The following is a 24203-nucleotide window of genomic DNA, read 5'->3' on the forward strand; positions in this document are numbered from 1 at the left end:
GTAGTAATTATTGATTGATGCTGTGATAAGATATTTTTAACATTACTAATCAGCATTTTTGGTGTGCAAAAAAAAAAGTTGGGAATTTCTAGCTTTTTTACTGAAAGGTTTAAGAACACAAATTGTAATTGTTTGCAAATGAGGATTTTCAAACTTTTCTAACTGTATAATGAACCCCGTAATTGTCTTATCTTTGAATTATTTTCACAATCTTAGTTCATCGAAAGTTCTTTCGTTTTTCAGGCGATCCGAACAGACTTGGTAAAGTTTTTATTAAATATACTGGATAGTCAGTTAACTGGCATAAAAAATCCTTCTGGTACAAAAGCTCAAATTGTTAAAGCCCTAAAGGCTATGATCCGGGATACCAATTATGGGGAACAGGTATATTACTTTTAATCCGTATGTGTAGATTTTAATTATTTTAAGTATGAATTTGAAATGTTTACTATGAAAACAGGTCACCAACAATATTAATCACCATTAAAATCGATACGATTTATTTGAATGAAAATCTATTTTTCAGGTTAACCAAATCTTAGAGGCATCAACTATCTGGCCTTCTTTCAGAGATCAAATGCACGATCTTTTCTTAAATGACAAGCAACATGCTGGTTATTTAACAGGTCCAGTAGCCACCGCTGGTTATCTTACGCAAGGTCCGACTTCCTTGCCAGCATCGATGAATAAACCTCCCCCAATCGATAAAAGTGACGATTTTTTTAGTTAATTTTTTCAGATTTTTATTTCCACTTGAAGGTTTATAAGTTTTGTAAATTCAAAAGTAGGATTGCTATAAATAAATTATTTGATGTAGAAAATTTCAAGTGAAGCATTTGATGCAAAGGCGAAAGTTTTTTTTGTATTCTTTCAAAAGGCGATGGCGTATATTTCTGCTTTTTCTCAAAAAATATAACGTCAGTACTTGTATTTTGTAATAAAAACGATTTTTGTGCTTTCACACACGTCAGATATGGTGTTAATGGAGTGGATAAGCTTTCAAAATGGCGCTTTTCAATTACTGTTGTCTTTTTTTTATCTATCATATTTCTCTCAGAACAAATCAAATGTCTGTCGCTGTTGTTTTAGCTAAAAGTATTTTTGTGCGTGCATTTTTTTTTTTTAAATTGTAAAAAATTTTAATAACCTTAACTAAAATTTGTTATTTTTAATTGATTCAAATAAAATAGTTTTAAACTTTATGAAATTGAGTTGATTTTTGAAAATAAAGAAATTTTTTGCGTGACAAATGTTCCCGGAAATTTACAAAAATTCACGCTTTTTTATTTTTTGAATGCATCGCGTTTATGATCGACATAAAACGATTTTGAAAATCGTTAATCATTGAAACAAAACACGTTGGCTTACTACAAATGAAAGCAACAAATAAATTCCATTCACTAGTTTTGAAAGAAACAAAAAATTCATACTCATTTTACAGTTGATAGGGCAGCAAACTTTACAATATCAAAGTTCTGCGATTTAACTTCACAAATTAAGGAGAATTTTCATTAAAATAAAAGATTCATCTTGTTGCTTTTAATTCGTTAGAATTAAGGTTAAAACCTTTATAACAATTATTGTTAGCGTAGTAAATACATTTGAACACTCATCAAGAGAAATTCCCCACCGAATAAATTCAGTATTTTTTACAAAAAACTTAATTTCTGCTAAATAGCGCATCTATAAAAGAATTGGGGCTTAAACTTAGGACCCTTATTACATATTAAGTTTAAATGAACTAAAAGAGCAAAAGCCTTTTTCCTAAAAAAACTCTTTTGGTGTGCGCAGTAATTACCACTACCAATCACACATTAATTAAGAATAATTATAAAATTAAAAAAAAACAAAACAATAAAAACTTTTGAATTTATAATAGTTCTTAAATTTCACGTCATTGGTCGATTATATCATATAATCATAGTAATAAATTATTTTAGCACAAAACATTACAGAGACTGAGGCTTTTGTTAAATTTATGACACGTTTAGCATATTTACATCCATGGTTTTTAACAATTATTTTCTTGCCTGCATCATGATTACAATTGGTTTCGTCATAGTTCTACTTATTTTCAAGTGGTATACTGTTAAGCTTTCTTTAATAAAGCATTCCTCAATCACTGTTGTTCCTATTTCTGCTTCTTACTTAAGCATCCAAGGAAAGCCATATTCAGAAAATTTTATAGTGTATGGCTTAAATATATCTTCTGTGGCTGTAAATATTGGCTGACCACCATATTTACGAGAATGTTGGTTTATAATTTATTAGCATTTATTAATAAAATATTATTATTCCGGCCCTCCAGACTTCCTGAAGTACCTTTGAAAACTCTGTAGCTGTTATTTTTCTTGTGTACTTCTCAAGCTATTTAAGATCGATAGCATTTATGCATGAAAATACGCAAATAACTGTCTCCAAACTTTTGTGAAGAATTGGACCCAGATCTTGAAACTTTGATACATTTTCATGTTACAAAGTACTTTCCTGGCCGTGTTTTCTTCATTTTTTATTTACCATCTGTTTTTGGCACATCTGCAATGAGTTCTAACTCAGTCTTCATTTTTTGTACAAGATCGTTCTTTCTTTTTAAAACAGCTGCAATGCACTCTCCTTGCTCTCACCAGCAGTACACCTACCTCTTACCTGAAACATATGCACAAGCGGCATTTAAAGCATATACACAAGAGGCATCCATTCGTGGAGTGTACTTAATCCTAGTTCAATTACAACAGCATTATTCGATTTTTTAATTATCCAGATTTTTAATGAGCGGCAAAGTTAATCGACAATAAACTTGTAACGAGTTTAAAACAGGGGACATAAAATTTAAAATGTAGTCATAAACAATTTTGTACTCTTATCTATAATTTACCGTTATTTTGTTTATATTTAGTTAGCCTTTAATCAGTGTTCTTAAAGTAATTTTCTGTAGTAAGCTGTCCATATTAATTGGAGTACTTAATCCTAATAGACCATCAGTAAAAGGTTAATAAAGGTTTCTCTTTTAACCAAAGACTTTCACCACCCTTTCCACCCCAACACTCATTCTGCCTTTATCCATCAAATTTAGCGTTGGTTATGGGTTTAAGAGTTGAGTTCTCTGGATCTATTATTTCCTATTCTTTAACCAAACAAAAAATTGCAAAAGAGTACAATCTTTAGCATTAAAATAGGGTTATATAATAGTATTGTTAGTATACTTTGTTAAATAGAAAATAAAGTTCGAACATATATCATTTGTTTTTTTATAAAGTCTGCTAGTTAAAAGTTATATAGATATTGAAATTCAATTTCTTTTAAAAACTAGTACTAAAACTAAAAATAATCAGCTTGATAGACTACATGACGATGTTATTAGCTATCAATATTATCATAGTCATAAAATACAGTCTGGCCAGTTGAAGAGCGCTTTTGTTTATCTTACCGTTAGAATTTTTTTAGAACCCAGTCTACTAACTGGTGCACACTGTTTATAAACAAAGACGCGATATATGTGGAATACTGATTATCACATTTTGTGGAATCACATGGCCTTCAAACTATGCCCTTCACACTTGCCGAAATCACTCCTTAGAAAACATTAGGTGACCAATTATAGGAATTAATAGTCTTAATAATAATCCAGAACCAAAGACCTTTACCAAAGAGAAATTACCACGCCGAAATTGTAACAAAAAATGAACTAATAAAAAAAAAGGAAATCAAAAACGGCTATATTCATAGCCACAAACCTTATAAAGGCATTATTTGTATAAAATAATTGTGTGTGTGCGTGTGTTTGTATGTGTGTGTGTGTGTGTCTCTCTCTCTCTCTATATATATATATATACACACACACACACACACACACACACACACACACACACACATTTGTCCTTAGTATTTGCAAGAAGGGTTCCCAAGTCTTGATAACTATTTTTTATTAAGAAATATAATAGTGAGATGAAATAATTTTTTGACTTAATTTTTTGTTGCCACCATGTCTTACACTGTGCATAATGTGACGATTAGAGTAATTTGCTTGTGGAAACTAAAGGTAAGTGGTAATTGGGGCACCAAAAGGTACATTGTTAACCTTTAAAATTCTCTAGGAGACTGAAAAGTGATCTCTTAAGTTGAAGTTGTGTTACAAAGAAAGGAGAAGCTAAAATAAAATTCTTAACGTTATTTATTTCAAAATTATTTTAATAAAATAATAAAAATAAATAACTATTAAACTACTTTTAATTATTTAGCATTTGATACTTAAAATAAGAACTTACTTATCTTCATTTGGTTTTCATTTTATTAATCATTGCATCTCTTCATCATGCTGCAATATAGTTGCTATGCAATAATGTTTTTAATGACATTTGTGGCTATGAAAATAACCTTTTCTAATGTCTATTTTTTTTATTTAAACTATTCAGTGGAATTCAAAGTTCCTTTCTTGATTTCTTTTCTTAACGAATTTGTTCTTTTGTTCTTAGATTTGATTTTATGCAAATTTACAAGGTCCTTTGAATAGGAAAATGAACAAACACAAATATAAAGAGTTAAAAGATGGTCTAGAAGATTGAGAGACAATTCTTCAGATACTTTGGTAGAAGAAACATTGCAAATTTTTGAGAAGTGAGATAAAACTCCAACATCTTGAAGCAACTCTGCAGTCAACATTTTTACTTAAAATTTTTGTTGATTTTCTAAATGCTATTCCTGCTATTTTAAATAGTGACAAAGCATCAGATGATATAAACCAAAGACCACCTCGATTTTTTAAAATACTAAATTTTTTATTGGTATCATGATTATACTTGTCAAAATAATTAGAATCATTTTCTAAAATTTTTCCAGCCAACAAAATTGAGAGTGTTTCTTGTCAAATCTTGTTTGTCAACATTTTGAATAACATTTCCTTAAATAAAAAGTACTAAATACATACCCACCCAAATATTCAATTAAATTTTTTTCTTTATCTGTAAACTTAATTTCATCATCAATAACTAAAACTGAGGTGGTATTTTTAGACTTAGTCAAGTGAGCCAAAAGTGATTTGCAAGGTCATATCCTACAAGAGTTGAAGTTTTATCTGTGAGATTTTTCATAAAACCTTTCTGACCAGCAACTTTGTAAAATTGTGGATAAAAAACTTCGGCGCTACTCCACTTTCTCCCCCCCCCCCCCCCCTCCTAACTTTATGGTTGATTCTGATAGAGAATTTTATGCTGATTAAGAATCGTATAAAAACATGGGTCTCAAAATCCAATGATATATTATATATACTAGATGTCTAACTTCGATCCGAAAAGTGAAGCCGTGGAAGCCATTTCTAATTTGGGCAAAAACATGCATTTTTAACTTTTATTTCGCAAGTCGGATATAGCTTTTGCCCTTATTACAAATGGCGGATTCAATTTCTAAACAAAAAAGCGGCTTCACTTTTCGTCTAATAAAATCCCGCAAGTTAGACATCTATATATATAATTGTCAAAATCAATGGAAAGTGCTCTAATCTGAAGTTGAAAGTACAAAAATATACCATCTTGAATTCACTAACTTTACGGTTGATATTTTTTTAACCGCAAAACATTGCCAGCCTGGTTTTTACTATAAGGAATTGTTTCTGGTTTAATATAGACGCGTAAGTTCTTTCCAGAGCTATCAGGCAGACGATCAAGTTATAAAGTTATAAAACGTGTCGCTCTTGCGAAAATGCGATTCCTTCTTATGAATTTTAGTTTTATAACAGAATTTACGATTATTTTTTCGATTATTTTTTTTTTTGTTATTAAAGAAAAAAATTAATTGGACAAACTTTCATAGAGTAATGAAAAAGAGTTTTCTTAATGTTCTTTGCAAAAAATGTTCTTAATAATTTTGTGTGGTTATGAAAATAGCCGTTTTTTGATTTACACAACCTTAGGCATGAATTATAATGTATGTTACGTTTGATGCACACAGGATATCAAACAGGATATGCTGTTAAAACTTGATCCCAAAAGTGAAAAAACCGATGTTCGGAAAATCTCTGCATCCACATAAACTCGGATAAATAATCAGCTAACATTTCGTAATTAGTTGTTCAATTTAAAAGTTGAGAAGTTGCAATAAAAAAAATAAAAAAATTAGGTGCTCATTTATCATTTATAATAGAAAACTTTGTAAAGCTTAAAATAATGTCAAATATACAATTAACATACAAAACATATAAAACAGATCATGTAAGACACCCAAAGCATATTAATCTTTGTCAGATTCGTTAGAATTAGAGCGTTCAAATTGTGGAAATGATAATCGCGGTAAGGTTTCGATGTTAATGATTGGACGGTATGGTTCAAATTACCACAACTTTCTGTTGAACTGGCTTTCTAAATGGGCTAGATCTTTTGCTGTGATTGAAGTCATTGATTTGAATTTTGCTTTTGCTCGACACCACATAGCTTCCACGTGATTTGTTGTTACACCTGTCTGTGGATCTACAAAGTTGAGGGTGTGGTTAACGCTACCATGGAAATATGCAGGAGCTTGCAAATCATTATATGCTGCCCACATATCACTCCAGACAATAGAGCCAGGAAGTATCCATTGATGTATGATAGGAATTAATGTTGCAGCATCGCGATTTTGGACAGGAACCAAAAAGCCTTTCTTCGTTGCAGGTTCATACCCACCAAATATCCACTGCTGCGGGATTATTCTACCAACTTGATATTTTCTTCGACAAAAAACAGATTCATCTATTTCAACAATGCACCCTGGACCGCCTATTGGATCAGGGTTATTGTGGAAATATGAGATGCAAATGTCTCTGTAAAATTGATTCCAATCAACAATGGTGCTGTCGTTTTCGATATTTAACTCTTGCCTTAAATCACTTATTGATAATCCCCGGCTCTTACCTGCACTTCTACTCCAAGCGTAAGTTAAGCTTTTACAATATGGGACCATATATTCAATTTGATAATTCTTTTTTAGAGAGAGATAATAATTTTCATTATGAATCATTTCATTGTGTAGTACAATTAACTACACAATGAAATGATTTATAATGAAAATTATTATCTACTTTTAGAACAAATAATGACACTAATGTTATGAAAGAACTCTTATAATTGAATCAATACTTGATTCTCTGTTTTTGTATGAAATAGTATACCAACTCTATTAAAGTTTTAGTTTTCTACGTTTGTTTTCAGACCATTAAACGATTTTATAACATCTATAAAATTGAGACACTACCCGAGAAAAAAAACCCGGCTAATACTACTAGGAATCTGTTTAACTTCCTGCTAATACGGCTAATCCTAGTAAGTTTTCGCTTAATACGGCTAAACTTATTAAGTTTCCCATTAGTCATGACTAATGAAATTCATAAACGTCATCTGCAGATGACGTTTATGAATTTCCTGCTAATCCTAGTAAGTTCCTACTAAGTACCTACCAGGATTAAACGAAATACTTAGTAAGTTCCTAGTAAGTTTTCGAGAATAAAACAAGAATAAAATCGAGTTTTTAAATGTTCTACGCCATCTTTTATTTATTCAAGCGGAAGTCAAGTCAGCTCTGAAACAGCTTTTTCAGATTCAATAGTTTGACTAATTTTTGTAATTCTATAGTGGAAAAGCTCAAGAACATTTGGGGACGATTGCGTGGCTTGCTATTAAATTGATGATTTGTTTGTTAATGATTTATAATGTGGTTTTAAATGTTAATTTTAACTCGTTATAAATTCTAGCATTTTCTGTATCTTTCTAGAATCTTCTGTAAAACAAATTCTATCATTTTCTGATTTATAGTTATACGTAAGGTGATTTGTTTTTTTATTTCTGATTTTTTTCTTGTCTTTATTTATGATTTTATATTGTTTACAATCTAACTCTTTCTTTTTACTGAACAGTCTATATATATATATATATATATACATACATTAAAAATTGATCAATATTAGAATATATTTTACTGGTAAATATAGCATTATTTTTATTTTTTTCTCTTGTTAAAACAAACTATAAAACTATTGAATATTGTTATATTTTGTATAAAATTATACTTTAGTTTTACATTTACTTAACATTAGAATTTTTGTTGCAAATGTCGTAATATATATATATATATTAGGGTGGCCCTTATATGATGATAAAAAATTAAATAAGAGCAATGTTAAGTCTGACCATTTTAAATGGTTCCATTTCATACAAAAAAATTATGTGTAAAGTTTCATAAAAAAATATTAATATTTAGAGGTGGCTCAACGCCGTCAAAGTTTTCTCATATACGAATTTTTGATGTCTGTGACAGAATTCAGCACATTTTGCCATCAGTTTCATACAGAAAATTAATTCTAACTACTAAAAACAGTTCTTAATTACAGAGACAAACACAGAAACAATAGAATACACAAAGTTACACATCTTCACTTAGTTGAACTAGTTAATTGTGAAATAAGGTGGATTTTTTCACATTCGGAAAGTTTGCCCGGTTCTGTTCGATAACCTGCAGAGCATATTGCAGCTGTTCTTCGCTCTTAAATCGGCCAGACTTTGTTGCATCTTGGATCAAGGCAACTCCTCGTTCTGCATGGTCGTTTGTTACTGCCTGGGATTTCACGATTGCCTCTGCAACCTTGAAGTCATCTCTCCTGTTCCATGATTCAGGATCTTCGGCCAGGAATCCATCTGGCATGCCCAGAATAGAAAACAGGTTTCTGCTTCTTTTTGAGACAAAATCAGGAAGCGTCTTTTGTTGTACTGTCGCCAAGTCCACCATGACACGTTTCAAAGGTACTTCTTCTCCTTCCTGTTCTAATGATCTTTTAACAATTTCGCGTTTCGTAGTGAAATCCACTTCTGGATTGAAGAGGCTGAAAAGGATCAAATCTTCTGACAGGTACCAAAGATGGCCCGCAAGCTTGCGTGATGTTGCGGCACCAATATCTTGATCAGGGTAGGCCTGGAGTTGTTGAATAAGTTGTAGATCATTCCTAGCGGCTTTGTAAGCCAGAGGCGCCAAAAACCAGAACGTGATATAAACCTTTGCAAGAAATATGTTCACACGTAGGAGGCCACGAGACTCTCGCAAGGTCAGCTTAAATTGTGATCGAAACAGCCAAACCTTTATACTGTAAATGGCTTTCGCCATCCATCGAGCTTGATGCATTGACCCAGGCGCTCGAAAATTCTTCCAATCTGTAGGCTTTCTTCCTAAAAAGATGAGCATCAGTTTGAGCAGCTCGCGATAGTCATCTCGTGGCTGATGATCTTGCAGCTGCTGTTCACAGAAAACAATGATTACATGTTTGACTTCGGAGAGTTCAGCTGAGGCAACATCATCCGAAAAGGCATCTTCATAACTTTCCTGGTCAAAGGATGACCACTGTGCTTGAAATCGTTTGAAAACGAGTATTTCCGGAGCTTTACTGGGTCCCATACAGACACAAAAAGCAGCAGCCAATACCAGTTCCATGATGTGATGTCGACAACCAAAGTGCAGTAGAGGCCGCCCTAGTAGCTGTTCGAGAAGAACGCAAGCGCCAGACAGCCGACCGGTGTTGGAAGAGGTTGTATCGAAACACATACCATGGACAAAGTTTTCCAGCTCCCATTTTCGGATAGCATCATAGACTGCTTTGGCCTCGTCTTGTCCAGTGCCTAAAAAGTAATTTATAGTAGTCTTTATTAAAGTTTGTCTGACATGATTTCACATTCACATTTCATAATAATAAATGATTTCGAAATTTATAAAAACATTTAACTAAAATAAAAGTAGGCATATATATTATACCATTATATATTATACCATTATGTATTACCTGCAGGAATCTTTGGAATATCCAAAAGCTTTGTCTTCCCCATTGTTGTGACAAGAATGGGCAACCTATCCACCTTCTCTGTTCCAGTCAGATCTTGCATCAGCTTGCCATCCCAGTGTACTGTAAGAGCAGTATTTGGCTTGAAATGTTGAATGATTCCGGAGGCAATTTGCTGTCGGTGTTTCCGACGGAGTCGTTGGATGGTTGATCTATTCAAAGCGAGTGATTCAGCGTCTTGTCCAAGAGCCCTCGAAGCCTCAACGATGACCATCATAGCAGCCCTGTCGCTCATTTTATTTCTATCAAGCATAGATGCCAGCTGTGGTGAAACAACACTTTGGCGTCCTCGCTTTCGTGATGAAGAAGAAGGAGTAACAGTACTTGTGCTTAGAACTGGATCCTCATCTTCAGGTTCAGACTGACTTTCTTCTGAATCAGCGCTGCTGCTCTCCAACACAGCTTTATCTAGCAAGGTGTTTTTATCAAGTTGAGATCGATGTACTCTCTTTTGCAATATCTGCTTTCTCTCATTCTGCTTTTTTTGTTGTTGAAGCAGAACCTTATCGATTCCGCCCATGCAGCCAGGTCGTCCCTTTTTTCTTTGAGATTCCAGAAAGACCTTATCTTCTTGATTCTCAATTAGCTCCATGGCGTCAGCATGTGCAATGTCGAACAGTTCTTCTATTGCGGCTGAAAATGCGGTTTCATTTGTTTGTTGAGTCTCGGTCTTGCGGCTCTTGTTTTTCTTTAGACTTTTCCACTCGAAGAATAATTGCTCAAGCTTTTTGATGGAATCTTGATGATGCCTGGTTGGAATTTTAGCTCGAAACCAGAAATCTTCAACTTTCTCAATAGCGTGGGTTGCAGCCTTTCGAATATCCTCTTTCAAAACATTGTGGAGATGTAGAAAGTGACCAAGAACCTGCTTCCCTGATGGCAATTTACTACCTTCAATTCTTTCAGCAGGGCTAACAAGATAAATTTGTGAACGCAATGCCATCTGAAAATGCCAAACAGATTTATACTAATCATCATAATATTATAACATAATATTAAACTATGCAATTTTTGGCATAAACAAATTACAAAATTACACATGCCATTGACATGCCATGCAGTAATACAAAACGAAATCTACAGTCATACAGACTCCCTCATATAATTATATATATAACATAATATATTTTATAATTAAATTGACATACTAACCTTTGCTGATTGCTAATATCTGTGATTATTGATAACTATTAAATAGAAATTTTATTTTGATTAATTAACAAACAACAGTAGAAGAAGAAATTTATAATACAAGATGGCTACAAAGAACTAGCACAAGATTTATTTAAATATTATATAAGATGCCCAATAGGTGCTAATATTAAATTATATTACATGTTTAGTTTTGTTTACTGAAAAAAATGACTGAAGAAAATTATGAATTAATAAAATTACTGAGGAAAATTATAAATTACTTATTTAGATATATTGAAGAACATTTTTTTATGCGTTATTACCTTTATATTTATTATAATTTTATATTTAATTATTTTTTAGATTAGTACATTATTGAAACATGATATCTAGTTCAAATTATTGATTGAAATATATTTATTCATTTAATATTCAAAATCATTTATTGAAAAGAACCTGAAATTTTTTTTCGCCGATTTTGGTATTCTCACAAAACTAAAGCTTAGTTGAGCACCTCTAAATATTGTTCAATCCTGCTCATATTTGGCCTGAATTATTTTTTTATATATTGGAACTCATCTGAGGGGTCAGACAATGATATTTTAAAACTTCAAAAATAAGGGCCACCCTAATATATATATATATATATATATATATATATATATATATATATATATATATATATATATATATATATATATATATATATATATATATATATATATATATATATATACACACACATATTTACATTATGTTTAGTTCTCAAACCATGTACAATCAATCAATTTCAGGCAACTATTTTTTTTTTTCTGTTTCTTTATATGTAATGTACTTATGCATAATTATTCATTAATCATATTGAATTTAAATGAGGAACTAGTAATAATTTGAGTGTATGTATATACAAACACTCATATATATATGTAAATAATGTTTTGAGTGTATGTATATACATATACATAAATATTTTTATTTTTGATACAATTATTAAATGTTTTTGGATAACTGTAAATAAAATTTTCCTTTTTTTTAAATTAAATTGATTGAAAAAGTTCATAATTCAAACATGAAATTTTTATTTTAAACATTTTTGTTTTTAATAGCATTTACATTTTGTGATTTAAATAATATTAAATAAAGAAAAGATAATGAAAAGCTATTCAAAATTTCAAAATTAGGTTAAATAAGTTCTTTTATTATAAAATATATTTTATTACAATTATATCAAGTTACAATAATATTTTTAAATATTTCAATATAAATACAGGTATGGTCGAATAAAAGACGAAGACAGTTGAGATATTCTGAGTGGACTTTAATTGGCCCCTGTAAAAAATTGTCATACCTACAGTTATGTAGTAAGTTATTCGTTGGTCATGACCATTATTCATTTTACTTTTTTAAAAGATAGGTAAACAACCTAACAACTTTTTTTTTGTGATTGGTTAAAACTGATTTTCAAATAAGTGTCTACTGCAATTTTCACTAACATAAAATTTTTTAAAAAAGCAACCCTTACAATGTAATTATGTAATGTTTAAAACCCAAATATGTGTGTGTGTGTGTGTGTGTGTGTGTATATATACACATATATATATACATATATATATATACATACATACATACATACATACATACATACATACATACATACATACATACATACATACATACATACATACATACATACATACATACATATATGTATATATATATGTACACACTTATATTTTTAATTTTTATAGCTATGGAGAAATGATAATGAAACCTTTTCATCATTCTAAAATTATGGTGAGTTAAAAATGCTTTTTTATTGGAAAATATTTTATTAAATTGTTGAATTACGTTCATATTTTTTTAAATTTCGTTATAGATACAGTTATAAAAGATCAAGTCAAGTTTTATGGGTGCAATTATTCCACTGGCACCTGCGATATTACCAAAAGAACTGACCATTGCTATTTATTGTATTTTTCTAAATGTTTAAGTTAAACAACCTAACACTTTATTATTTGTTGTTTTTATTTTTGTTTTATAAATAAGCGTCCTCATTGCTAAGGCAACTAGTTAAATTAGATTTGTTGGGTTATTTTTTCAAGAATTATCTATGTTTAAGTAAAATCTGAAAAATAATTATATTTACATTTTTACTTAAACATACATATTTCTTGAGAAATAACCCTGCTAATATAAATATGAAATCTTTACTCAAATAATTCAATAAAACCTAAATAAAATATGAAATTAACTGAAAAAACTATTAACTAATCTATTAACTAAAAGTATAGTTTTACTTAATAGTTAAATTAATAGTTTTTTAGTTAATTTCATATTAGGATTAGCAAGTTTTAGTAGGAAACTTAGTAGGATTAGCAAGTTTTAGTATACTAAAACTTGCTAATCCTTTTAAGTTTCCTACTAAAACTTGCTAATCCTACTAAGTTTCCTACTAAAACTTGCTAATCCTACTAAGTTTCCTACTAAAACTTGCTAATCCTACTAAGTTCCTAGTAAGTACTCACCTTGCACACATTAGCATCTTACACTCTTTAACACCTTACACACATTTAAACGCCAGTAGCATCTTGAAGACGTTATTCATGAAAGTGGGTACTTACGAAGAAACGCGAGTTACTAATTCTTTTCCTTCTTTAGGACGAAGGTGTTGGTGGATAATGGACATTGAAGCGATAACTACGAAAGAAAATCACTCTTGCATTCGCGAAATGTCCATTACTCGACTGTTTGTTCCCTTCACTCCAGTCATCAACGTGCACGGCGTGCCTTGCGAGGATTATGAAGACTTGTCTGCTTCGCATCGAAAAGCGTTTCAATTAGTGATCGATCGAAACCGAAAGTTGAGCCGAAACCGAAAGTACCGAAATTTCGGTTCAGTAAAGCCGTAGCCGAAGCCGAAATTGAAATTTCGGCCGAAGCCGAAACCGAAACAGCCGAAATTTGAAAAAAAATGTTAAAAATCCCTGAACCTTTTATGATCACCGAGTTAAAGCAAAAAAAACTATTTTACGTATATCTAAGCAATCACCATGTAACATAATTTGATAAAAACTATAATATGTCAAAAAAAAAAGTAGAATATGTCAAGACATTTTAATAATTAAAGTTAACAATTGAAATATTTTCTCTACAGAATAAAATTTTTTCCATGTTTTCTGGCAAAAGTCTGTTTCTTTCATTTGAAAGAATGTCTCCAGCAGTTGAAAACAACCTTTCAACTTCGGTAGATGTTGGTGGAGGTGTAAGGAATCTCTTTGCCATTTTTGCAAAACCAAACTTTGCTTTTAATGTTGTTTTTTCTTCATACTCTTTCCAAAACTCTAAACAGTATGAAGATGTTGGGCTTTCTAAGTACTCGTTTAAAACTTCCTTTGCTAATTTGGAAGTTGGATTTTTGGACCTTGCATTTTGTGACTGTGCAATTATATTTTGCATCATTGAAGAAAACCCAGTGTTCTCAATAGACTTAGTTTTCATCACAGGAGTAGTTTCATTTTGGCTCAAAATGGAACTGTCTAATTCCAAAAGAACTTGTTTTTTTGCAGCTTGAAAGGCTTCTTGGGATCTAAAGAAGTGGTGCTTGTATCTGGGATCAAGAAGTGTTGCTATTGCAAAATGATCAATGGTCTCTAAATCAAAAAAACGTGCCTCCATTGCTTTCTTTAAAGCATTTTTCATGCCAATCACTTCTTTGTCATCAGAGGGAACTTCGAATGATTTCAGGATAGTTGTCACAATTGGAATACATGCACTGATGCAAGCATCCTTTCCAGAGAGCAATTTGGTGGCTTCTTCGAAAATCGCTAAGATGTGTACCAGCTTTTCACACAGGTTCCAATCCTGTACAGTGAACTCAATGCCGCTGTAAGGACGGATTAGCAGCGTGGTAGCAATTGCTGATTTCAAGTACAGAATTCTTTCAAGCATGTAATATGTTGAATTCCAGCGTGTTGGGACATCATTTTTGAGTCCGAGCCTGTCAAAATTAATCATTTGAACCTCTTGTTGTTTGTAAAGCTCAGCAAAGAAGGAATTTGAAAAAGAAGCATGAGTGCAAAGCTTTCGACATTTTTCTATCAAGTTTACAGCACTCTGAAGTGAAAAAAGTTCTTTTTTAATCACTAGTTGAAGTGAATGATTTAGACACCCAGCAGACTTGTAAACACACTGTGGTTCTTTGAAAGCTGCTTTTATATTTGCAGCATTGTCTCTTAAGCAGAATGTGATCATGTCCTTTAACTCCCACTCTTTCACAACATTCTCAAGTCTTTGAAAAATGTTTGAAGCAGTATGTTTTTCATCAAACTTGGAACATGACAGGCAGAACTTGATCCGCTCCCATTTGTCTGAAATGAAGTGTGCCATCATGCCCAAGTACTTATGATGAAAGGATGACCAAGCGTCCAGAGAGATGGAGATAGTTTCAGCATTTTTTTCGTTAAGGATAACTTTCGTTGCAAGCTTAATCTTTTCATAGGCTGGATTGAGCATGCTTCGGTAGTATTTCTCACTTCCAATGTCAAAGTGTGGTGTAAAAACTGCATGATGGCGTAAAAATCCCGGATTATTCACAATTGACCAAGGCTGTAAGTCGAGGATAATCATTTCAAATATAGATCTATGAAACTTAAGACCTTCTTCGGAATTTGAATCAATTTTTGAGATATTGTCAACCCAGCCAGGCATTGTAAATTGCAGCATCTCAGTCCTCTGGCGTTTTGATCTGATGTCAAATAAAGGTATTGTTCTTTTTTTAATTGTAAGAGGCTCAAGCTGATCTGAAGTTGGTATATTTTCAGGATTGTCGGTAGTTGTGAGTATTGCTTTTTCAGTTAGGAGATTTTTTAGAGTAAGCTGTGGATGCCGACTTCTTAAATGTGATGAAAGTCCGCTAAGTGATTGAAGTTTTGGATTGTGGGATCCACGAGATATTTTCAAATTGCAGATGTTGCAAGTTGCGTATTTGGAATCACTGGCTGTTACGGTAAAATGATTCCACAAATAGCTTTTCTTTCGATTATTTTCCATTGTAAAATTTAGCACTGAGAAACTTTGATTAAATTATTGATTTTGGTTACTTAACTTAAATGTTAACTTATTTAAAGAATGATTTGAGAATAGTAACTTGAATCAATTATGTAACGTGACTTCAATTAAAATTTCTACAATTGTTATAATTAAAAATTGATTTACTAACAAACGATTAAAATTAGGAAATCGTCATGATCCCACTCTAAATTAAAAAAAAGTTATCTAGACTTTTAAAAAAAATCTTATAAAAGTTTCGGTTCATTTCGGTTGTGGTTTGAACCGAAATTTCGGCCGAAACAGGAAAAGTAAAAAATTGCTGACGCAGAAATTTCGGCTTCGGCTTCGGCCGAAACTTCGGCCGAAATTTCGGCCGAAGCCGAAAGTTTCCGTTAACTAGTTTCAATATTGTTTCGATCGAGTGCATCGTTTGTCTTTTTATCCACTCAAAAATAAAATCTTGAAAATTGAAAAATGTAGAGAAATGGGAAAGTTTGTCCGAAATTACATTTCGAATGACGATATTGTTTTTTACAAAGGCGGAACGCACGAAAAACGCTTCTGCGATAAACTCCAAATCCTCTCTTTCAACACCGAAGCGTTTGGAGTTCCGAAAGTAGAAAACATTGATTCGCCTTTTAGGTTTGAACATTGTGGCGGACACGTCGGTGAAGGAGAGGTGACGCATTGTCCGTCTGTCGAAGTATTGTTGTTTAAATATTATTTGGGTAAATTTTGTAAAGAAGATATGATTAATTATATGGAAAATTTTTAGATTAAAAATATTTAAAAAAAATAACAAGCAAATTGACAAAGTAGCAATGAAAAATTAAGAAGCGATGAATTTTGAAGTGAAAAATTCGAAGCGAAATTGTTCTCAACTTTTTAAAATGATTTTTAATCGTAATCGTATCGACCTGTTAGATATATTTACATAAAATATATGTAGAAATATATATACATTACTGCATATATTTTATTTTACTGCATATTGTTGATAAAAAAAATTACTGTAAGTATTGTTGTTAAAAAAAAAAAAAAAAAAGAACAAGGTGTTTATTTTTTTCTGTTCAAAAAAACTCGCCTCCAGTTTAAGACGTCATCGGCACGGTGAATAGACCTGTTATGAAGTACGCCGTGGTCACTGTTCCGCAAACAAACATGACTCGTATATATATATATGTATATATATATATATTCAGACACCAGATAAAATTTTTTTTAATTTGTTGACCTGTGTTATTAAATATTGAGTTTCAAAAATTTTTTGTTTTGAAGAATAAAAATTACAATAGTTTTTAAAGAATATATTTGAAAGTATAACCCCATGGTTTCTGTTCATATTTAGTTGGTATGATTCAGAAAAAAGCATCATTAGATTGCACAAAGAAGAAATACATGTATTATCAGCTACTTCACGAAACATTATATAGCAATATATTACCCATTAACATACCAAAACCCCAGGCACTGTTAATCCCCCACAACTGATTTGCTCAGTAAAATCTCTGAATTTCTCATAATAAAAATACGAGTCATTTTGAATCTTTATCATTTCTGACAATATATCCGGCAATGTAAATCAGAATCATTTTGATATCTATAGATAATATTTTTTTCTAATTCTCGCAAGTTATCAAATATCAAACATTTTTGAATTTGAATTGACTTCACACACAGGAAGCATTTTACATAAAAATTTGGGTCCACCAAACAAAGTTACTACACAGGAAGCATTTTACATAAAAATTTGGGTCCACCAAACAAAGTTACTACCATAAAACAGTATTAGCAAGATCACTTGGATTTTTAACTGCTTTTCCAAAAACTGTTCTCCCATGGTACTGCAACATATTCATAACATAAACTTCATCTAATAAAAGAATTCAATTTTTATGTCTAATATCTGTTAAATTTGAAAAAACCTTTTGTAGATAAATATCCTCATGAATAGACTTCACTTTTGATATTAGTCTTGTTAATTTCGTAATGCTAGGAAGTTCAAGTCTTCTCTGAGATGATTATATGTAGCACGTGACATTGCAAAGCACTCAAATGCTCTAACCATTGTTTCAACAGAATACTTTTTATAGGTAACAAGTTTTGAAAAAAGTTGCTGCTGAATAATATTTTTTTGACTACTTATCTCATAAGTATTTAAAAATCGAACAGCTTCTACAATATGGGACCATATATTCAATTCTGTTTTTTGAGAGATTTTTATTATACAATTAACTCACCAGTGAAATGATTCATAATGAAAATTATTATCTACTTTTAGAACAAATAATGACACCAATGTTATGAAAGAACTATTTTAGTATGAAATAGTATATCAACTCCATTAAAGTTGTAGTTTTCTATATTTGTTTTCAGATCATTAAACAATTTTATAACATATTTAAAACTGAACTCAGACAACTCGTCAGGTTGAAAATTTCGAGTTTCTGAATGAGTTCTTGAAGTAGTTCTGGGACCAGCAGATGGCTTAGGAATTAAACTTGGTTTTACACACGTAAACACAGATGCGGATCACAAGGTCTTCCTTTGCCATAATCTTTTGTTGAAACGTATCCAACAGGCCAGTGCCTTTCACAATTGTATCCAACAGGCCAGTGCCTATCACAAACAATATTGTCACTTGGTATAACAGCCACTTTTATAACAACTACTTTTCTCTTTCTTCTGGTGTTCGAGGAAGGCCAAATGTTTCTTCTTTGGAGCTTTTATCATATTTTCCGTTGCAATACGTGACACAGCATTTACGACCCATATTTATTATAAATATTATTGAACACTTAAAAAATTTGACTAAATAATTTAGCAGGACCTTCAACGCTTCACAAGTATCAAAATTTGGAAATACAAATGTTCGCCTCCAGTTTTTGACGTCATCCGCACAGTAAATAGGCCTGTTATAAAGTACGCCATGCTATGATATTATTACTTTTAAAGATAGTTTTCTAGTTGATCTTAAATTCCAGTTTACAACTATATGTCTAATTTAGAGTTATATAGTAGTTTGAAGCAAAATAACCATCAAAATGTCTGTTTTTTTACAAAATACAAATTTATTTACGGCATCCTTTAAAAGAAGATATATGTTGTAAACTGGAATTGTAGATGTGCATATTAGGAATCTTTGCGGGAATTTTCAGATCATAAGATTAATCATGGATGAAGGCTATCTAAGAATATGTTAGTTGTTTTATCGATAACCTAGAAACCATTATGAATTTCAAAATATATTATTGTCGGTGTTATAATATGATTCGATGCGTAAAAATAAAAAAAGTAAGATTATGTTGTAGGGTCGGGAAAGTAATTTTGTTATTAGAAAAAATTATTATTTGTTTAAATAATAAATAAATAACTTTTGCACAATTCGATGATAATTGTTTTATAAAACTAAATTTTTTCAGACTTAGAAACAGTTAATCAAGAATCAAAACATTCCTCTTTAAAGCAACAACTGAAAAATAACAGTAATCGATCAGTTTCTTGTGACGAACAAGATAAATGGCATCAGCTGATGAGATCTAGTTTTGTGAGAAACTTTTATCTTCCTTATCATTTTCCTATGAACATATCTTATCACTCACACTACAAATCAAGAGTACCAGCTATCTGAGATAGTGAATCAATATGCCATTGTTCACGACAACTTGTAACAGAGCAACTTTGTGATTGTTGCATATTTGCAGTTCCATTGATCCAATGCGTCGAAAAAGGTGAATTAACTGAAGACATTTTGTCTATTTTAAAACCATACCAATGTCAAGTTTGCATTGAACGATTTGGTGACAATAACAAACTTTTACAACACTTACCATCACACGCACAAACTCAAATTATCGATATTATTCCTAGAGAACTTTCTTTAAAACAATTAAAGGATGAATTGAGACTACGCAGTAAAAGTACTAGTGGAAACAAGGCGGAGTTGATTAGGAGATTAAAAGGTTTTTTAACTAAATAGATAAACCTATATATACAAATAGGTATGCGATCATTATATGTATATTTTTATTCTGTTTTTACCTCTGACATGGTGTCGGTACACCCATAAGTTATTATATATCAATGTATATTAAATACAATTGTCCCTTGAGTTCTAATATTTAGGCCTTAGCTTATTTTTAAGTTACTGTTTTAGCTACCAGCAGTGGAAGAAGGGATTTTCTACAGTGCATATAGCACGTGATTTTACTGATTAGACCTACCAGACCTGTATTTTACGGGGCAACAACTAGTTATATGTATATTGGGGTTCTGTTTGTTATATGCAATATCAAATGCCCCTCCCAAGAGATCAGCATTCGATTTACTCGGATTGATTTGAAATAAAAGAGATGGTCATTTTTACTAACAATAATAAATAACAAACTTTTTTAGTTAAGTTATTTACATATTACAAATAAACTAGAGATGTAATAGTTTATTAAAAAAAATCTAGAGATGTTTCAATTTTAATGCTATAAGTTATTAAAGATAAATTAGAGATGTTAAAAGTTTGTTTTAATGAACTTGGAGCGTCTATGGATTTACAAATTAAAAACAAACTTGTTGCTAACCTTTTCTTGTCATTTAAAACATATTTCTTGTCATTTAAAACATTTATTTTACAACTTTTTGTAATACATGGCTGCTTTGTCTTATAAACATTTTAATTTAGAATCAACTTAATATTAACATATTAAGTTGATTTTAAAGTTTTAATATATATATATATATATATATATATATATATATATATATATATATATATATATATATATATATATATATATATATATATACATAGATATATATATATACAATATATATATACTTATATATATATACAATATATATATATATACATATATATATATACAATATATATATACATACATACATACATACATACATACATACATACATACATACATACATACATACATACATACATACATACATACATACATACATACATACATACATACATACATACATACATACATACATACATACATACATACATACATACATACATACATACATACATACATACATACATACATACATACATACATACATACATACATATATTATATATATAAATATATATATGTATATATATATATATATATATATATATTATATACTTAAAGTTCACAAATTATTGATTCATTAACGCTTGTAATGAAGTATCAACAACAAAATAATCTGCAGTGTATCTTTGAATGTAAAAGCTTAATCTTATATATTGTGTGATGTGTGAGTAATCAAATTGAATTTGAGTGTTTTCAGTTATTACAATCTCTGCGCACCATTAAATGCTAAGCGTTTATTTTGCTTTTCTTCCTGATTAACTTTGTGAAACACCCTTTTTGTCAAAAAATTTGTTCCATCAAATCAACAAGGATCAAAAACTTTTTTAGCTGCTTCTATGGTTGTTATTTTCATTAGGAGTTTTTTTTTTTTTTGTTATGGTGTGTCTGTAACATGCTACAAGCACAACCATACACTTTCATCAGAGTTACTATATTCTTCATAACTCCCCATGGAATAAACAAAGAAACTGAAGGAGCTAAACCAGTCGTCTTTCCTTTTGCTAGTTTATGAAGAAATGCTTTACCGATTTCTTTTAGGTAGCCATCTATCATTGGACCAGCCAATACCAGATGGCAACCTACATTTCTCTTAACAATATCATTCATTTCATTTTCACCAAAAGATTTTTCACTATGAATACCATTAATTATTTCTTTAGTCAATCTGGGTTGGCATGTTCCAACCCTCAGTTCTTCTTCAACCCAAAAATTATTACCTCGCTCTATGGACATATTTGAATGCTTAAGACTTTTAAAATCTCATAAATCTTAGCAAGTGGGAGAAAAACAATCAAAAATAACCGCCGTGATGACATCAATAGTTCACCTTCTAATAATGAATCCCTCGTATAAAGACTCTCATTGAAAACAATTATCGTATTTAATAAAATGTACACGGTTGTCAAAAATTGAATATGAGTTTGATGTTATGATTCAAGAAAATCCTTTTGGATGATGATAGATCATTATCCATATGACACTAGGGTTCAAGCCTCAAAATCTTGTTACAACGTCCGTGAAAGAAAATGCAATTTTGATTTTTCAATTTTTATATTACACATAAAAAAAGAGATTTTTATTGCTTGTCTTGTTTTTTCATTTGGTAAAAACTGAAATATGTAAGCTTTAGGTTAAGGAAAATATTTTACAATCAATTAGAAACTGGGGGTTGATGTGGAGGAGGATTTTTAAAATCTCAGTCTCAGTAATATTTCTAAAAAAAAGTACTTTTCATTCCCCTCGTTAAAAACGGTTTTTTACGGATATCGTTGCTAAAGATTCAGGTGTGAAACGGCAACTGCTACCTGCTATTTCAGCAATTTTGCAAAATTTCATCAAAGTATCAATCTCAATGCGGAAAGCCATTTTCAAGCTTTGTTCGCAACTGGAGCTGGCATCAAAAAAGCTAAATCACTTATGAACTGCGTTTATTTACCTATCATAATGAAACCTTGATTCTCAATGTTTTCCCACCAATGGAGCTTCATCTATTGCTTGGTGCTGTAAATCAATCGGATTCTTTAATTCAAATCTGGCCTAATTTTTCAGTGTAGCTCAACTTACTTCAAATTCAATTAGCGTTGAAAGCTATTGAAAAATGTGGATACCCTTGGTAGATTAGCTCAGAAGCACTCTTTCTTTCAGCTATTCCTTTCATTAAAACATTTAGAAAGATTAACAATGTTGTAAAAGCTTAATTTGGTAATGTTCTTGATATTTTCTATGTTGAGAAAGTTAATCGATTCAGGTTTACCTACCAATACTTTCAGAGTTCAAGCATTGCCTTTGTGCATGCAGTCTTTTATCATATTCAACATTTTCTTCAAAGCCACATTAACTTCCTTGGAGTTTATTCTGAGTAAGCTACCGATGCTTTGTATCATCTCTTTAGTGCTCAATGGTTAAAGATCAAAAATTAATGACCATCTTGAATATGGTGACAGTTTGAAAAAGTATGTTACAGAATTTAGCTAAAAAAAGACTTAAATAATATAAACATTTATCACTGCACACGTAAAGATAAGAATTTAACTTTTTGTTTAAAAATATTCTTACACTATTTGTTCTTATTTGTCTTTTATGTCATTGATGTTTTTATTCTATTTTTTAAAATTTAGAATTCGGATGAATTATTAAAATTTAGAATTCGGATGAATTATTGTAAATAAACTTGGACATCTATATGATGTCCAAGTTTATTTACAATACTTTCTATTTTGTTCAAATTTCAGAATCAGCTTACTTTTTTAAACTTGAAAATTAACAGTTGCTAAACTTTTCAATCTATTGATAAAATCGGTCGTCAAATGAAACATTTTTACTGTTACGTAAGACATTTCGGCTTTCGACACCATGAAAGCTTATAGATATTTTTCATAAACTGCCGGTGATTTCAATATTTTCTCTAGTTTAAAGTTATTTAAATGTTCCTTTAACTGATCTATTTTCATAATCTCATTTTTGAAAAGTTACACCAGACATGTATAGGAAGCAACTTTAAATGTTTTACCTACATATTGCGCACCTAAAAAGTTTTACCTACATATTGCGCACCTAAAAAGTTTTACCTACATATTGCGCACCTGAAAAGGCTTTGAGTGGTGTCATATTAGTTACTAGACTTTTTTTTGTCAAAAATTCTTGTCAAGAATTCAAAGTTGAAAGTGCGCAATTAAATAGTTCTGTGTCCACGTGTAGTATTTTTTCTAAAATGTAAAAAGCGATTGTTTTATTTAGTTTTAATAATCATTATTTTAAATAAACAGAGAAATCTAAAAGAAATATAAATAGATCAATCTAAGAAAGTATTAATAGAGCAATCTAAGAAAATATTAATAGAGCAAATCTACGAAGAACAGTTTCAAACAAACATTTGAAAAAATTAAGGAGCTTTTTTTTTTTTTTTCTCAATCAGTAAAATTTAGACCTTAAAATTTTTTGAAAGGTTTTTATGTTACATTAATTTTAATATTAGTATTTAATTCTAATAAAATTAAATTGTATTTTTCAACACATAAAAGTTAAATATAATTACGAGAAAATTTGTTTTTTCAAAGATTAATTACAAAAGTATTAAA

At 30.6% G+C, this 24203-nt stretch overlaps 3 protein-coding genes and 1 long non-coding RNA gene across 7 annotated transcripts in view; 2 read left to right on the forward strand and 2 right to left on the reverse strand.

Annotated features, from left to right (window-relative positions):
* LOC145185924 (dnaJ homolog subfamily C member 13-like) overlaps positions 1 to 1202 on the forward strand; it is a 31851-nt gene extending 30649 nt beyond the window's left edge. For all 4 annotated transcript variants that reach the window (XM_090099137.1, XM_090099136.1, XM_090099138.1 and 1 more), the window contains exons 62-63: positions 244 to 384; positions 527 to 1202. In XM_090099137.1, coding sequence (XP_089955263.1) covers positions 244 to 384; positions 527 to 730 — 345 coding nt within the window. In that variant the 3' untranslated portion in view covers positions 731 to 1202. The remainder of the gene's footprint in view (positions 1 to 243; positions 385 to 526) is intronic.
* Positions 1203 to 8218: 7016 nt separating this feature from the next.
* Positions 8219 to 13827, reverse strand: LOC149883850 (uncharacterized). Its single transcript, XM_090098583.1, has 4 exons — positions 13507 to 13827; positions 11000 to 11034; positions 9791 to 10790; positions 8219 to 9629 (listed from the first exon to the last, which is right to left on the reverse strand). The coding sequence occupies exons 3-4, from the start codon at positions 10788 to 10790 to the stop codon at positions 8413 to 8415; spliced, it is 2217 nt and encodes a 738-aa protein (XP_089954709.1). The 5' UTR covers positions 11000 to 11034; positions 13507 to 13827; the 3' UTR covers positions 8219 to 8412.
* LOC149883851 (uncharacterized) lies at positions 12052 to 12992 on the forward strand. Its single transcript, XR_016455908.1, has 3 exons — positions 12052 to 12342; positions 12730 to 12775; positions 12858 to 12992. It is a non-coding gene; the product is annotated as an uncharacterized LOC149883851 (long non-coding RNA).
* Positions 13828 to 13980: 153 nt separating the features above from the next.
* LOC149883852 (zinc finger BED domain-containing protein 4-like) lies at positions 13981 to 16030 on the reverse strand. The gene is made up of 2 exons (XM_090098648.1): positions 14214 to 16030; positions 13981 to 14053 (listed from the first exon to the last, which is right to left on the reverse strand). Exons 1-2 carry the CDS (start codon positions 16028 to 16030, stop codon positions 13981 to 13983), a joined length of 1890 nt encoding a protein of 629 aa, XP_089954774.1.
* Between the last annotated feature and the right edge of the window lie 8173 nt (positions 16031 to 24203).

Source organism: Hydra viridissima, unplaced genomic scaffold, assembly GCF_058129835.1.
Source record: "Hydra viridissima isolate aposymbiotic clone 2 unplaced genomic scaffold, HvirCarnegie_v1 scaffold_9, whole genome shotgun sequence".
NCBI lineage: Eukaryota > Metazoa > Cnidaria > Hydrozoa > Anthoathecata > Hydridae > Hydra > Hydra viridissima.